General features: G+C 40.2%; 1 protein-coding gene across 1 annotated transcript; it reads right to left on the bottom strand.

Moving 5' to 3' along the window:
- Nucleotides 1-15,554: 15,554 nt before the first annotated feature.
- LOC103655923 (diacylglycerol lipase-beta) lies at nt 15,555-16,487 on the bottom strand. Its single transcript, XM_020543697.2, has 3 exons — nt 16,402-16,487; nt 16,134-16,236; nt 15,555-15,742 (listed from the first exon to the last, which is right to left on the bottom strand). The coding sequence occupies exons 1-3, from the start codon at nt 16,423-16,425 to the stop codon at nt 15,612-15,614; spliced, it is 258 nt and encodes an 85-aa protein (XP_020399286.2). The 5' UTR covers nt 16,426-16,487; the 3' UTR covers nt 15,555-15,611.
- Between the last annotated feature and the right edge of the window lie 1,457 nt (nt 16,488-17,944).

Genomic DNA, 17,944 nt, shown 5'->3' with positions numbered 1-17,944 from the left:
CTTGGATGGCATACAAACATACCAAAGGTCGGTGTATCCATGGGCGAAGTGGATGCATACCGTGCGACGCATAGGGCAAGTAATGCAAATGATGAAGATGCAGGTTAGTTGTTTCTTTGATATTTCTTACATAACACATTGTTAACTATCCTTTCGACATCACAAAATAATCAATCCTTACGTATGCAGAATCTCCTAATCATCTATGTGTGTCCGTACGTGACTATTACTGCTACAAATTCCAGATTCGTCCAGGGATATTCAATCCAATACTTCATGGTAAGCGGCTTTTCCAGCAGTTCGCAGTCGACACGTACATCAAGATTGAGAGCTCCCGTTTAGATTTCATACGTAAGAACCAGGACCGGTTACGAGCTGACCTGTACCAGGGCTTGGTTGATAGTATGTTAGATGGAGACATAAGAGCAGAAAAGGTTGGGAAGCGAACTGTGCTGTCACCATCGTTTATTGGCGGTCCTCGTGACATGAGACGTCGATATATGGATGCTATGGCTCTGGTGTGGAAGTTTGGGAAACCAGACATCTTTCTTACCATGACATGTAACCCCAACTGGGATGAGATAAGGACGGAGCTTCTCCCTGGGCAGACACCGCAAGATCGTCCGGATCTTGTAGTGCGTGTCTTTCACGCGAAGCTACAAGAGTTAAAGCATAGGCTGACTAAACATGATATTCTTGGTAAGGTCCGGGCCTACGTCTATGTCGTGGAGTTTCAGAAGCGGGGTTTGCCCCATGCCCATTTTCTACTAATCATGCAGAGGAAGTACAAGCTCACGTGCCCTGAGCAGTATGACCTTTTGATCTCAGCCGAGATCCCAGACAAAAAGTACCCTGAACTACGAAAGATGGTTATCAAGCATATGATGCATGGCCCGTGCGGGTCACTAAATCCTATCTGCCCATGCACTAAGGGTCGTGCATCATGCAAGAATCATTACCCCCGGCCTTTCTGTGACACAACTTTGCAAGGGAAGGATTCATATCCTGTTTACAGACGTCGTGACGATGGGCGTAAGGAAAAGGTTCGAGGGTTCTAATTGGACAATAGATGGGTTGTCCCTTACAACCCTTACCTACTTCGGCTCTTCAACTGTCACATCAATGTTGAGGCGTGCGGGAGCATCAAGGCTGTTAAATACATGTTCAAGTACATATACAAAGGCCATGATCGTGCGTCTGTTGTTATGAGAGATGCGAGCAAGGCAAATGATGATGTAGATGAGATCAAGCAGTACAGATATGCAAGGTGGGTGACCCCTCCAGAGGCCTTATGGAGGATATACGACTTTGAGCTTAGTCAGAACTCTCCACCTGTGATGCAGTTACAGCTTCATCTTCCAAACATGCACATGGTGGCGTTTCACGAGCGCCAAATGGTCGAGCGAGTCGTCAACCGTCCAGGTGCTGATAGGTCAATGCTCACAGCATATTTTGAGGCAAATAGGCTACACGAGGAGGCTCGGGGCATCCTGTATCGTGACTTCCCTGAGTGGTACACTTGGCAGAGTGGTAAGGGCAAAGTATGGCAACGGAGAAAACGAGATACGGGTGGACAAGTCGGTAGAATAGTCTCTGCTCATCCGGCCGAGGGGGAGCGCTACTACCTCCGTGTTCTCCTAAACCACGTGACTGGCGCCACCTCCTATGTGGATCTAAGGACAATAGATGGTGTCACGCTACCGACTTTTCGTGAGGCAGCAGAGAGAAGGGGACTGCTTGAGTCGGACAACACACTAGATGACTATCTCACTGAACGTGCTCTTTTCCAGATGCCATCGACGCTACGACGACTTTTTGCCACAATATTGGTGTACTGTGAGCCAAGCGATGTGGTTGTACTATGGCGGAAACACCTAGATGCTATGTCAGAGGACTATCAACGCAGGAGTCAGAGCAAAACTCATGTTGAACAGATGGTATTGATTGACATTAGGAACATGTTGCAGTCAATGGGAAAGGACATAAAGACATTCCCTCTTCCACCTATCATCGATGCGTATGACGATGCTATAGGTACTGCTAGGGAGGTTTACGAGGAGGAAAGTATCGAACTGGCATCGGCTGATGTGGTTCTCAAGGACTCTCTTAACGAGGAACAAATGGCCGCCTATGATAAGATTATGTCTGCCGTTAACACCGATCAGGGCGGATTGTTCTTTGTGGATGGACCTGGTGGCACCGGGAAGACTTATCTATACAGAGTGTTGCTCGCGACGCTACACAACCAGGGCAAGATTGCAGTGGCAACAGCTACATCTGGCGTTGCGGCTTCCATAATGCCTGGAGGAAGAACCGCACATTCACGCTTCAAGATACCTCTCACTATTGACGATGGCGCTGTATGTAGCTTCACAAAGCAGAGTGGAACCGCAGAGTTGCTACGAAAATCATCTCTCATTATCTGGGACGAGGCTTCTATGACTAAGAGACAAGCTGTGGAGGCACTAGACAATAGCATGCGCGATATAATGGGTCGGCCCGGACTGCCATTCGGTGGTAAAACCATTGTCTTCGGTGGGGATTTCAGACAGGTCTTGCCTATTGTTCGTAAAGGGTCAAGGGCTCAAGTGGTCGCTTCTTCGCTACGGATGTCTTACCTATGGGAGTCTATGTCCCACTTAAAGCTTGTTAGCAATATGAGGGCAAAAAACGACCCTTGGTTTGTGGAGTATTTGCTGCACGTAGGTGGTGGAACTGAGGTCACAAATAGTGATGGCGACATCCGTCTTCCTGACGAGGTATGCGTGCCTTATAGTGGGAGTGACAATGATCTTGACAATCTAATAGACTTCGTTTACCCAGATCTCAATGAAAAAATGTCAGATTCCACCTACATTACTTCAAGGGCGATACAGTCAACGCGGAATGACTGGATGGATATGATAAATGCTAAGATGATCGATCGTTTTCAAGGGGAGCATATGGTGTACCATAGTTTCGATAGCGCCATGGATGATCCCCATAACTACTACCCACCTGAGTTCCTAAACACAATGATGCCTAATGGGCTGCCCCCGCATGTTTTGAAGCTCAAGATTGGATGCCCTGTTATATTGCTTCGGAATATAGACCCTGCGAATGGACTTTGCAATGGCACCAGGCTGGTGGTTCGTGGTTTCCAAAGAAATAGCATTGACGCAGAAATTGTACTAGGTCAGTACGCTGGAAAACGGATTTTCCTGCCCCGTATACCTCTGTGTCCCTCCGATGACGAGATGTTCCCTTTCCAGTTCAAAAGAAAGCAGTTTCCTATACGGCTTAGTTTTGCAATGACGGTTAACAAAGCACAGGGTCAGACTATTCCCAATGTTGGCGTGTACTTGCCCGAACCAGTGTTCTCTCATGGCCAACTATATGTTGCTCTATCTAGAGCGACAACCCGATCGAACATAAAGATCCTTGCCATCCCAGCCGTCGATGGGAAGAAGAGGTCGAGGAAGGTTGTAAGAAAGAACCCCATAGTAGATTGTGGGACATATACCAAGAACATCGTCTACAAGGAGGTTCTAACAAACTAGACCCACAGTAAGTCTGTCAAAACTGAATTATTTGTTAACCACATAGAATCTCATGGAGTAAATTTCTGTAAGCATGATTGTTCATTGTTTAGTATTTATTAACAATTATATTCTATGCTTTATATTCTTACAGCAGAAGATTATCTGTGTTCAGCCAAATGGACATAATTAGTGCTCTTTTGCAAAAGCATTTTGGATTTTCCAGTCTCAAAGCATTCCAAAAGGAAGTCTTGGATGCTTGGTTTGCTCACGAAGATTGTGTTCTCCTAGCAGCCACAAGATCAGGTGCGTTTTCTGTAATGCTCCTCTTTATCTTCTGTAATTTATTTATTACAACTGCTGATGTGACTTTGCTTGTTATATGGGCTATAAGTTTCATTAATATTTTTTCATAACTTCTATCATTATTCATTACTTATATTTTGTATCCCTTTTTCGCTGAACCTTCTTGCCTTATGTTTGAACATGCAGAACTTTGTTGGTGCAAAATCTAAACTCACCGGATATCATTCCAACTCCACTATGATGTAAGAAAACAATAAGTATAAATTGTTTAGGTGGATTTTGAAATTTTCTTGAATAAATAAGTTTTGGGGATATATTTTTAATATATCCTAATGGATGACAGATAAAAGGATGGCGTTCATGGCATACTATTACATCACATGTAACCATAAAGACAGCCTACAGCCAAGTTCTATCACCCTGATGGTTGGTTTATTCACCTTTCTGAATTTTTCTAATATTAATCAATTCTCTCTATTGTGTTCAAAGAACTATTTGATTTTTCTTATGTTCATGGAACTGGTCTTTGATATTTGATTGATATGCGTGCAGGCCCAGAACATTTGCAATTCATGTTTTGCTAAGTCTTTTCTACCTAAGTCCTCAAAAATTTGGTTAGTGCCTTCACGATTTCATTTTTTCCTTTTAATACGTAGTATTGTTTTGTTCATATTGTATTGTTTACCAAAAGTTCACTGCTTTGCTAATTCAAGTATACGACACATCATGCATGCTAAAATGTGACACACACATAGAGTAAAATAGAGTGTCCTATCTTCACATGTTTAAACAGTTCAATAGAATTGGTACAAACATTACCATTGGTAAATTTTTTTTGTAAAGACCATGCCCTTACATTTCAGTTATTCAAATGAAGTTCCCTAGGCTGCTTAGTTGTCCTCCCAACTTTGCCTTTCCCTGCATGCCCGAGCTGCTACAACTGACATGATTCAGTATACCCTCTGAAGCAATCAGTTATCTGCATCACTGGAGAGCAGGCGTCAGTACTCCTATGATTAGTAAAATAAAACCGGGTCGAAATATGAAGTTAGGGTATTGAAATGGTCTAAAAAAGGTAGCCTTGTAACATTGACTGAGTATAAAATGTTACAGACTTCTATGGTATTGAAATAGCAATGGATTTTTAAAGGTAAGATTTGTGTCACTGATTGTTCCATTTTCATGACACCTTGCACCAGACTGGCTTCACTATTGTGTCTTTTGGTTTTTGGTTTATTGCATATTTGATTGTCTTTTATCAACGCAGGTTGCTGAAAATCTGGCTCATCTTATATATAGTGTTCTAATGACTGGATACATGTTTAGGAGTGCACTGCACCATCTGGAATTGCAACAGAGTTTGGAGCACATTTCTCTTCCTGAACCAAACGAAGAGAAGGTAGTTGTCCACCTTTGTTGCGGTATATGTGTAATTGCTAATAGGCATATATGATTGAATGATTTCCATGCTGAAACCTGATCTATTTGTGACTGCAATATACATGGGCCCTACAAGCGCATGGGTGGTCCTCAAACTTGCCTCACAATACAATTTAGGCCACTAAACTGTTAAAAATGCAGGCTATAGGAGAAATGGGATAATGGTACAGAGAGCTTGGCAAATGTGAGTCACCTGGAAGACTTTGTAATTGTGTGGAATATTAGTTCTTTGTAATTTTATACTGATCTGCTATGCCTTCTGTTTCAATTTGTATTTTGTAGGTATGGGCTGTTTTGGACATGCACCACCCTGATTTTCGTTGCTACATCTATGTGCCACTTTTGTCACCTACCTATCTCACAAATGGCATAAGAAGGAATGGAACTATGATATCAACTTGGTTACCTGGTGTGCTAGCTTATTCTATGGCCACATAATGTTTGTTCCTCTTCTTTTATATGAAATTCTCAAGTACTTATCAGCTCTTGCTGGTCTGGTGAATTGTGGTGCTTGTACGAATACTCTCTGTTCATCTTCATTCCAGTATCGGTAAGGTTCTTACTAAAATGCATAAATACTTAGGCATTGCAATTCAATTAGTTTACAATTTTGTGTTGTTATGGCCTATTCTTAAAGTTGCTTGAAATTTGGTCTTTTCTGTCGGAAGTGTTCACTGTATTCTAACACTTGTAAAGTGATTAGCAAGCTTGAGTTTGAAGAATTTACACTGCTTTTGTAATGAAAAAGACGAAACTAATTATTTCCAAGGGTCATTACTACAACTATTTACCAATGTAATTTATAACTACCATATATAGTAAAAAGGGTACCCAACAAACAAATTATATTGGTAAAACTGTGTAATATGTTAGCAGGCTTCATGTTGAATCTATTGGTACCGGGTTCATATGGTCAAATACTTTTCTATGCATTAATTATACTACTAAGCTTCTGCCTTTTAACCTTCTCTTTAAACATGTAGGGACTTCCACAAAAAGGGCTTTTGAGATTACCCACCTGTCCAAACTCAGAACCAGGGACGACGACGATTCCAGTGGCTTCCGGTAGGCGTTTTGCGTAGTATGCATCTGGCACAGTGCCGACTGCTTGGGCAGCTCCAATAGCCTTCTGGGGTAAATGAAGGCGTGGGAACAGATACATTGCACCTTCGGCTTTGTTGCATGTAATTCCTTCTAAACTGTTGAATGCTTCTTCCAAAACCTGTGACAGATAAGAACACGTAACAATAAGAAGGTGCTTATGAGATTCGAGGAAAAAATATATTTTTAAAGTTGTTTTGCATATGTTAACGGACTACTCGACCAGGGGTAGATTTTATTATTGCCTTTTATTTTCATATTACGACTCTAGACAATGAAGGGAAAAAGAAATACAATTAGACTTACACTTTCAGCCCGGTACAATCAATCAATCTTAGAAGGGGCAAGACAGGAGTAGCACAAACCTTTGCACGCCGAGCCAACGATGAAAGGATACCATCCCTCTCTGACATGAAGGATTCAAAGGATTCATCCCCAGCCTGTGGAGGTACAAGATTCTTAGTTACTGCCATCATTATTGTACTTAAAAGAGTTTCCTAAGCATCCTACACTGATCTTTGGTGGGTTCATTACAAGGCTAGCAAGAATTTGCCCCGAAACATTGGAGCACAGGTTTACTGATGCCGCCTTGTAAATTTGTTCCCGTACTTCAGGACTGAATCCAGTTATCTCCATATAACCGCCTCGTTTTCCACATTCTCCGTAGTAGCCTAACAGCGGTGCAGCACAAAGAATAGGCTTTACACACAAAAAAAACTAGGAGAGGCAAACATGATAGGACTATAGAGCATAGAACCACCCGAGTTTGATTCTGAGTACCTTTAGAAACTAACTGGAATGATACCAAAGGAAGATCATCATCAGTGTATCCCAGTGACCGTGCAATTTTTTTGAATGAGTGGAATGGCTTATCTTCAACATATATATTTTCCTGGTAAACCTAGAGGAGATATGGATAAATAAATGGTGTTAATAGATATACTATGTTTAAGTGTGTGAGCAGCTCATAAAAGATTAATACCAGCTACCTCGTTCTACAAGCTATGACCATGTGGGGGAATGATAGACGAATAAAATTTGTTAAGGTAAGTGTAGTACGTTTGTTTCATGTTCAAAACATACATTCCAGTCATATAATACAAATTAGCATTTTGTTCTCTTATATCTTTACTAGGTAGGTGCCCGTGCGATGCCACGGAACATAAATTGCGAACCTCCAATGGACTTCATTTGAGACAAGTGATGCCCAAGAAAATGGGGGTAAACTGACACAGCTATCACTTGCATTACTTGCCCTATGCGCGGAAGAATCTGACACAACTATCACCCATGAAGAAATCCGATTAACTTGTGGAAGCGGACTTCATTTGAGACAAGACAACAATACCAGTGTTGAGCTTGCCACTCGGCCATGGCACACACGAGAACACGGGATGATCAAGTAAGAACTGAACATAATGCACTAATACAAAAGGCTGGCTTGCGTTCGCTTCCTTGCTTCACAGGAAGCATAGCTGATATATAAATCGAGATTTATATTCCGTGGCATCGCACGGGCACCTACCTAGTACAATTTATAAAATTTGACTAATTTGAATTTGACATAATCTGCAAAATTAATATATATGATCGCAAGTATTTTGTAATATTTATTAGTGCGTTTATTTTGTATGTCGTGTGTTGACTATGGTTTCATTAGAACTATAGCTATAGAGGACTAAATATAAAGGATATTGTTGGAGATGATAAAGATATAGAGGATGAAAAAACTTTTAGGTCTCGTTTGTTTTCTTTCATTTTGAGGAATTGGAATCTTACTAATGGAATAGGCTATTTTTTTAGAATGTGATATTCTACCACTTTTCAAAGTTATCATATAAGCCTATCTTAAATTCATGGGGTGAGAGATGGAAATTGATTTTATAGATTTACATGCTATTTTTTTCGATGTACAACTTATAGCAGATTCTTCTACTTGCTTCACTACAACATAAATGTATTATATAACTATCTCTCTCATATAATTTAGAATAATATACAAATATATCACATATATAAATATATGAACTTAATTAGTTTTATCTAAATTATAATTATTAAAATGGAATTCAATTTCAACCAAACAAACGGGGCTTAAAGAAAGCTGAGATGGAATTTAGAGTAGGCTTGAGAGAGTCTAACGTAACGTCTGGATCCTTCGGTTACTTTATGTCTGACAAATCGCCATGCAGCAGTGAAGTGTAAAAGTTAATGGTTAGTTTGGACGGCAGCCTACGGCGCCGCACCACGCCTAATGTATGGCGGCCAAATCGAGCGCCACACCTACCGCGTCTAAAGTGTGGCGTAGTATGACGTTTGGGACAGCGTTCCAAACAGGTCTTAAGAGCAACTCCAGTAGTTCTCTAAAAGACTTCCTAAATCAATAATTTAGGTAGTTAACATAAAAAATATTCCCCAACAGTTTTCTAAATGAACTTTCTAAATTTAAGAACTTGTCATCTAACATCATTTTCTCTCTACATTTGGCAACCATTTAACAACTCCCTAAACAAAAATGTTGACTGCATTATATAGTTTTTGTGACTTATTTTTTACGTGGATAGATACAAAACAAAATTACAACCTATATTTAGAGAACTATTGGAGAACTCACATTTTTTTATTCCAAAAGCTAGTTAGCAACTTCTTAAATCTGTGATTTAGAGAGCTAAAATTTATATAACTATTGGAGTTGCTCTAAATTCGCAATGGGCTAAAGTGTTGAGCTGGACTGGACACCCAATTCCTTTTAAAAGGGTTAGAAAGCTAGGCGTCGTGATATTGCAGCCCAAGGTTGCCCTGTCAATCTGTCATGGAGTTGGTCATGCAGCTGGCAGTAGTAGTCTTGTGGCCACCTTTCTAATTCGTTGCCGTGCTAACATTTGGCAAATGGTTAATGGCTCTCTTCATGAGATTCAACTGCCAACCGAAAGCGACTCGTACTGTCATTTTGATGTAGACTTAGATAAGAATATGGATCACCAGATCTTAATTTAAATTAATACCGCTGATTAGTCCTAATGTTGTATCATGCTATGTTGTCGGCAAAACAATGCCTTTTCATTTTTGACTATATATATATACTGTATTTATATATTACACCTGGGTGCATTCAATATAGAGAATGCATCCAGGCCGAACCTACGCAGGAGCACTTGGTCCGAGCCAACCGCCCCACCCAGGCTGAACCGACGCTTCGTCTTCGTCCCTCCCGCACGCTCCCGACAGAATGTTACAATTTTCGAACCAGACCAGCAGTTGCATCTAGTTATATAGAAGTTGCAATCACACCAGACCAGCAGTTGCAATCACACCAGACCAGCAGTTGCAATTACACCAGACCAGCAGTTGCAATCATATTTTTAACAAAATTTCCCTGAGTTATTCAGTACTTGCAATCACATCAGAGCAACTCAGCAGTTGCATCCACACCACACCAGCAGTTGCAATTACAACACACCGGCAGTTGCAATAATTTTGTTTACATTTTTTAACATATATTTGGGTAGAATTATACAACGATTGCAATCACACCTAATGCGGGATTGCAATCACACCACACCAGCAGTTGCAATTACAACACACCAGCAGTTGCAATTATTTTGTTTACATTTTTTAACATATATTTGGGTAGAATTATACATCAGTTGCAATCACACCTAATGCGGGGTTGCAATCACACCACACCAGCAGTTGCAATTACAACACACCAGCAGTTACAATCATTTTGTTTAGACCGCTGGCCGGGAGCGTACAAGATTCCATAGCAACATGGGATGGACGATGACGAGTGACTGAGTGGGTGAGAGAGAGCTCCCAATCATATACGTACGTACGTATGTATGTACATGGAGGCGTCAGGCTCTAGGTGGATTTGCTCCAGCGGCAGATGTCGCAGTGGCCGAACTTCTGGAAAGGCGACGGCATCTCCATGGCCCTTCCGCTCTAGTTGCCCGCAGTGGATCTGGTCCCGAGCTCGCCTGCCTTCAATATAGAGAATGCAGCTGGGTGCATTCAATATAGAGAATGCACCCAGGTGCATTTTAGTACCGCCGTGTATATATATATATATATATATATATATATATATATATATATATATATATATATATATATATATATATATATATATATATATATATATATATATATATATATATATATATATATATATAACGAGCCCTAGTCTTCAAATAGTTAGAGAAATCCTAGGCGGACCACTCCTGGACCAGGCCGGCGCGCTCACCCACTTCCCAAGCCAAACTCTCAGTGTGCCCCCACCCCATGTCTCTGCACGCAAAAGAAAAGAAATGCATGTACGAGTCAAACACGTTTCTCTGCATACACATAAATTTAGAAAACACATGGCCGACGGTTTCTATTTTTAAATGATTTATTTCCTCCATAAATATAGGATCACTTTAACAAATATGCAGCTAACCTCGTCAGGACTAGTTTATGATATATACTGATAGTAAATATGCTACACGGTGTAGATATTTATGCAATTTGGTACACTAAGTAAAAATCTGTTACCTATTGCATGCGTACAAAAATAGGATGACAAAAAATGTACGATGAAAGGAAATGAATTGACATGCATGAAAAACGTATTTGTTGGAGGTCTCCTTCTCTGCCGAATGTCCTCAAAATGAAGAAACTGTCAATGATTCATCTTGACAAAGATATGTCAAAGGGATTGAGTGCCGAAACTATGACAGACACGCAGGGAATGCAGCAGAGCTTCGACAAAAGTTAAAGATTTAGCTTAAAATGATCACGAAGGTCATAAAAGAAATCAAGCCAGCAATGAAAAGACATGTTCATCCTTAATATTTATATTAGAGCAATATATAGATATCAGAGTTATAATTGTACTTTATAATTGTACTTTTGCTCGACTGTGTCCCATGCCTATAAATAAATGAACAGTATCCATGTGTTGTTCACGATTTTTTCATTGAAAAGTCACTCTCGCACTCTCTCCTTCGAGCAAGCCGAAGGTACTTAACGATTCATTATAATATAATCCAAACTATGTTATTACATCAATATATAAAATAAAATGAATTCGTAAGAAATGAAGATAAGCTCTTCTTCATCATCTCCGTCCAAGAATCATTATCTTTGAGAAAAGATAATGCTTCGGAGGACGAATGTCTTTAACATTTAATCTTTATGTTGTCTTGTTTCTTATTCACAGTAATTGAGAACAAGTGTCCAACAATATTTAATGCTTTTATCTTCTCCATAAATATAGGATCGCTTCAACAGTCATGCAACTAGGCTCGTCAGGACTATATTATGATATACACTGATACTAATTATGGTACACGGTGTAGGTATTTATGCATTTTGGTACATTGCTTAAAAATCTGATTCCTGCTACATGAACACAAATTTAAGATGACAAGAATGTGCGATGAAAGGAAATAAATTGGCATGCATGGAAACAAAAAACTCGTATTTAATGCTTTATTTCCTCCATAAATATAGAATCTCTCCAACACCCATGTAGCTAAACTCGTTAGAACTAGTTTATGATATATACTGATACTAATTATGCTACATTGTATGTATTTATGCAATTTGATACACTGCGTAAAAATCTGTTTCTACCGCATGCGCACAAATTTAGGATGACATGATTTGCGATGAAAGGAAATTTATTGGCATGCACGGGAAGAAAAAAAATATAATTTAAATGCTTTATTTTCTTCATAAGTATAGGATCGTTCCAACAGCCATGTAGCTAGGCTCGTTAGAACCAGTTTACGATATATACTTATCCAAATTATGCTACATGGTGTAGGTATATATGCAATTCGGTACACTGCGTAAAAAATCTGGAATATGGTTCACTGGTGGACGCATCGGGTTCAAGCATAAAAATCCTAAGTTTTGAGCATAAACCCCCTCAATTATAAGCGTAAATACCGAGCCAATGTGAGATGTTGATAGCTCTGGTGGGTTGTATTAACGATCCTATTTTATGGCTGATCTGAAAATATGACAGTCGCGTGCATGTGGTTTCTATTTTTATGCAGATCCCAAAATTATGACAAATCGTGAGAGTTTCCATTGCATGCGCGCAAATTTTGGATTACATTTTCCTTTCCACTGCACGCGCGCAAAAAAATAGATGACATGGGTCACACATAGCATAAATTCTTATACAACGTCGCATAAATTTTTACACCGTTTAACATAATTAGTAAAAAAAATTAATATCGGTCCAACTAAGAAAGGTGGTGGGAATTAGGGACAGTTTTAGGACAGATGTAAAAATCTGGCAGATCACAAGTGATTTGATTTTTATGGTAATTATGAACATGCGGCAATTAAGGACAATTTTATGGCAGACGTAAAAATCTGGTAGTTACGAACATAAATGATTTGATTTGATTTTTATGGTAATTACGAATATCATAAATCAAGGAATTGCCTTTCCAATGTGCCTGCAAAAATATGCATGCAATAAACTGATATACGAACTCCGTATTCAAGCATAAAATCGTACAGTTTTTAGCGTAAATAGTGTATATGGTAGGCATAAAACACAATAATCGAAATGCATAACACGAATCGGAGGAGGTAGTTGCCGAAGGACGCCATCAAGGACACAAGAATGGATAGAGGTCATCACTTGGGCCGCCTGAACTGCGTTGGATCAAAGGATGTCACGCGCGACCGTCGCTGATATATATATATAGGAGGCAGTGGCGAATCTAGCCGAGAATATGACCGGTGTCAATAGCAACAACTTTACTGGATGATATAAATTTTCTTAAACTTTAACAACGTCTTGATAAATAATTTGTATTTTTTACCGGGTCGGCCGACAAACGGCCCTAAATTCGCCCCTGTAGGGAGGGGATATTGAGAGCATAGGGCTTCCAATAGTTACAGAGTTACAAGAAGCCCCAGCCACCTCTAGACCGCACCTAACAACCAGGTAAATGTTGTCTGGTGGGTCCCCCTGCCACGCACCAGGTCAAACCTCTCCTCTGACCGGATCCACCCAGGCACCCCTGCATGCGCATATGTTTACATTTGCATACCCGAAAATTGTGGAAGATATGCACACAAATTTAGGAATGAATTGTCATGCATGGAAAAAATATGATTTACATGCTTTATTCCATCCATAAATATAGGATCTCTATAACAGTCATGCAGCTAGGCTCGTTATAAATACTAGGTGTGTGCCCGTGCGTTGCCACGGAAGTAAAATATTAGTGTAAAACATAGATACGGGACGATAAACATCACTATGTTACGTAAAATCCGTGTAGCATAATATCACTGTAACACTAAATATTACAATGGTACATCCAAAGGAGAAGTATGAAAAGAAGCGGTGAGAGAGAGTGTGTGTGTGAAATAGGGACCTATGCACTTGCATCGTACGAAAAGCATACAATGGTACATCCAAAGGAGAAGTATGAAAAGAAGCGGTGAGAGAGTGTGTGTGAAATAGGGACTTATGCACTTGCAACCTTCAGTGTTTGGCCTGGTGTATGTCAAGCTTGTTCTGTATTGTTATTGTTCTACAAAACAAGAAAATCGTTACAGCTTCTTGCACGACAGCATGCCTCGGTAGAGCGTAATCACATAGATCTTTTTTTTCACACAAAACTAACTGTCTCTAAGGGCTTGTTTAGGATTAAAGGTAATGGAGTAGATTGAGGGGGCTAGAATCCCTCACTACTTAATTTTGAATAGTGAAGGATTATAGCCCCCTCAATCCCCTCCCTTACCCTTTGTCCCAAACAAGCCCTAAAGTCGTATTTTGTGCAGGTAGATTGCCCTTCTCTTCCTGTACCGTATACCTAATCGCCTTCATTTTCCTACGAGCAAAATGACAGGATGGTGTGCTGCTCCTGCTAGAGACCAGATCAAAGGTAAAAAGGAATAGAAGTCGACAAAATGGAAGGGCGCACCGATTTCAGTTGTTCCACTTTAGAGTCAAGTCCTTTCTTGAGACCCTGGAGTTCCTGTAAGCAACACAATTCAATTCACCGGTGGTATGGGGTGTTCATTACTACAAGCACAACCTTGAATTTCCAAGGTGAGTGAAAAAGGGCAGAGCAGAGAACTCACATTCTGGCATGTCTTGACCTGCGTCTCTACATTGGAGCGCCAGTTCTGCACCTCCTAAAGCAGAGGTCAGCCATTCACATCTCATCAGCATCTGATATTTTGGAAATTACAGAAATAAGTATACGACCCTAAAAGAAACCAATTTCAAGTAGTCATTACAAAAAACAAGAATGACATAATAAAATCCCATAAAGAAAATTTCATGTGAAGCAACTTATCTTTAAATGCCACCCACAAACCTTTTGTTCCCAGTATGCTGAGACTACTACTGATCAAGTACACGAAGAAGATGGGACATGGAAATTCAATTCCCATGCTGGAGAAGGTACTGTGTGTATAAGTGTGCAGCTATGGTGGATGCTGAAATATAGTTAGAAAGCAGAAAACCTAGCTAAAGGGAATTATACTCATCTATTTGAAATTTTTTAACAGGGAATTATACTGTTGGAATTAAAGCAGATTTAAACCCCAAACTTGAACAGAGCATATGCTACTTGAAAGAATGATCAAACCAGAATTGTAACTGTCTTTGTGGTTTCTGCAGTGGTTTCAGTCAACAATGAAGTGGATTCAGATCCACCGCCTGTAGATGTTATTATTTCCTCTGATGTGACAGTTGAGGTAGATATATTGTTTCGCCGTCTTGGCCCAATACAAGTCCATGAAGACAGTTGCAGTGCTGGTCTTGTCCATGCTGCCTGTGCTACACTGCGAGCTCTCCTCATTACAACCTGGCCATAAGAATATTATCACTGGAAGCCATGGACAATGCAGCAGGTGTTTAAAACTCAAATACAACTAAGCTTCCTGAAGATGGTGTAACAAATGAAGCTTTGAAAGTAACATGTGTCCCAGTAGATACAGGTCTTAAGATGGCGCCAGCACCAGCTACTCTTGCTTTAGCATTTGCCATAAATGGAAGCCGGGATCCCAAGGCTGACGCAGAACGATAAAAAGTGCTTAGGATTCTGGTTTGTTCAATTTGGTGGCGGAAATCATTTAGCCAAGCTGACGCTGTAACCTGTTACGAAGGGATATTGTCATCATCTCATGTTCTTACAAAAGAAGTACAGTCAATGCGTGTGCACTAACAAATTTCTAAAAAGCACACTTTATAATATGGGATTAACAAAGTCAGGAATATCAGTAAGAAACCTCTGAACCAAGATCGTCTACTAACGCAGCAGAAAATGTTGGAACCAGATCAGCTCCGTTGATGACTGTAGTGATAAAATGCACTCCTGACTCTGCCAGTTTCCATGTCATACATGCAGCTGCAGAACAAAACATTTTCTAAGAAAATATATACTCCTTAATATTTCTACATAGTTAAATGGAATTTAAGCTTATCAAAGATTCTAGTATGATAGAAACATTGAACTTAGGTTGCAAAACGTATAACAGTTCCAATCATAATATCAGCTAAGGACTTAACTATTGTGTACTAACATTTGGATTTTATGAATAGAGTTCCAGAACCAATCACAAGTTCACAAGCAGTATGTACTATCTACTATACCAACCTGCCCCTGTGAGTATAAAAACATAAGACAAGCAAGTATATATGGTAATGAAAAGAGAGAGAAAATGCCATGCACACATCGTTTTCATGGTTTGATTGAGAAATTAAGGTTCTAAAAGAGAAAAAAAACATAGCATAGAAACCTGGAGCAAATGCCAGACAAGTAGTAGAGGCAAACTCCTTCTGTTCCCTCAGAACGTATGTCAACAGAGCAGCTGTACCACCTCCCAGTGAATGTCCAACAACCTAAATAGATTTGCCAATTGCCATGAACACCCATCAATTGCAACACTTTGAAAGAAACATGTAAACATAGTTATGATGCATCATAAGTCATAAAAAGGTTATGCTGTAGCAATGCTCATACTCTAGCATCAAAGAGAAAGAAAATGGCTATGAAATAACTCAAACCTTTATTTTGAAGTCTGGGTACATCTGCAATGCTTGTGCCAGACAAGGCCCTGAGAGCTTTGCAATCCACCTAGCAGCGGCAACCATCCCAATGGGTCTCCGCAGCGGCAAGCATCCCAATGGGTCTCCGAGCTGTAGCAATGCTCGTACTTCTCCGCGTGACCGCTGGTTCGTCCCGTGGGTCTCCGCGCGCGGGGGTGGGGCCGATTGGGCCGCTGCGGAGCGGGATTCTCCGTCCGCGTCCCCTACACATTGAGGTTCCATGGCAAGATCAATGAACATCTAGTATTCGAATGGTAATGGCCTAAGACACCAATTTATCATATTAACCTCGGATGCATAACGTCAAGGATGTGAGTTCATACAGTACATTTCTAGCTCAAAGAATTATTCTCTACATTACTTTTATGGAAAGACATAAGTTAGGTTAGGTTAGTTATCTAGTCAGTTCGTATTAGGAAAATCTAGAGGTCAGTTTCCTAGTTCCCTAAGTTAGCTAGATGACCTCTCTTATAAACGCAGCCGAGTCTTTGTTTAGGGATCAACCAAGAACAAATCAAAGTTCTCAAAAGACCAGCATGGTCAAAGCCTGCTGCCACAGAAACAACCCCTGGTTGATGAGGGAACCTATCGCTATTATCAATCATAACAATATTGAATGTCTAATAGCAATAGGAAACTTTATCTATCTTATATATCAGTTTCCTATTTGCATAAGTTCTGCTGACACCTGTGATGGTTGTAGTTTTTTACCCCTTACTTTTAGGTGCAACAATCAGTGCTAAAAGACATATAGCATACCTTGCCACACTGAGCAAAAAAAGATTCGACTTCCTCCAGTTTTACATTGTAAGGAAGCGGTGATGCAGCAACTGTCCTAGAGTCCACTTGCTCTATAACCTCATCTGGCTTCAACAACTCCTTAGACCTACCAACTTTCTTCCCTGTGGCAAAGACAATACTGAACCTTAATACAGGATATAAGCACCAAGTTACTGATGTATACAACATTCCAACTAAAGTGAGTATTTTTTTCATTTGAACCGTGCAGAAAATGTCCATATTAGTATGCGACCACGTGATTCAGTGATAGTTATAATGTAAGGTCGAACATTCATCAGAATTCAGGAAAGGGCCATTGTTCTGAAATTGCTGAAAATGGAAATGGAACATTGCCATATTCTGCTGAATGAAATTAAGCTTCTACACCATCTTAATTCAAAAATCAATTTTAACTAAATACTACTACACGATTTTTGCATAACATGTATGGATGAAAAGATAGAGATAACGAGCTTACCATCCTCTGATACGCGGAGCGCTGTGGAATGGCGCAAGATGTCGGCAACGCAAGTACGGTCTCCTCTGGCACTGTTTCTGGTTTCGCATCCCCTTCGAGACCTAGGTGTGACCTCATCCACGAGAAGGAACATATGAGAGCCAAGCTCACCACTAACCAATCAGCCCCGCACCCAAAAAGGAGATAGCCATGAATTAGCACCATGAATTAGCACCTGGAAAAATCTCAGAGAAAATTTTAAAA

The sequence above is a fragment of the Zea mays genome, chromosome 1, assembly GCF_902167145.1.
Source record: "Zea mays cultivar B73 chromosome 1, Zm-B73-REFERENCE-NAM-5.0, whole genome shotgun sequence".
Classification (NCBI taxonomy): domain Eukaryota; kingdom Viridiplantae; phylum Streptophyta; class Magnoliopsida; order Poales; family Poaceae; genus Zea; species Zea mays.
Note: the sequence above shows the minus strand (reverse complement) of the source record. Positions and strands in the feature narration are given on the sequence as shown.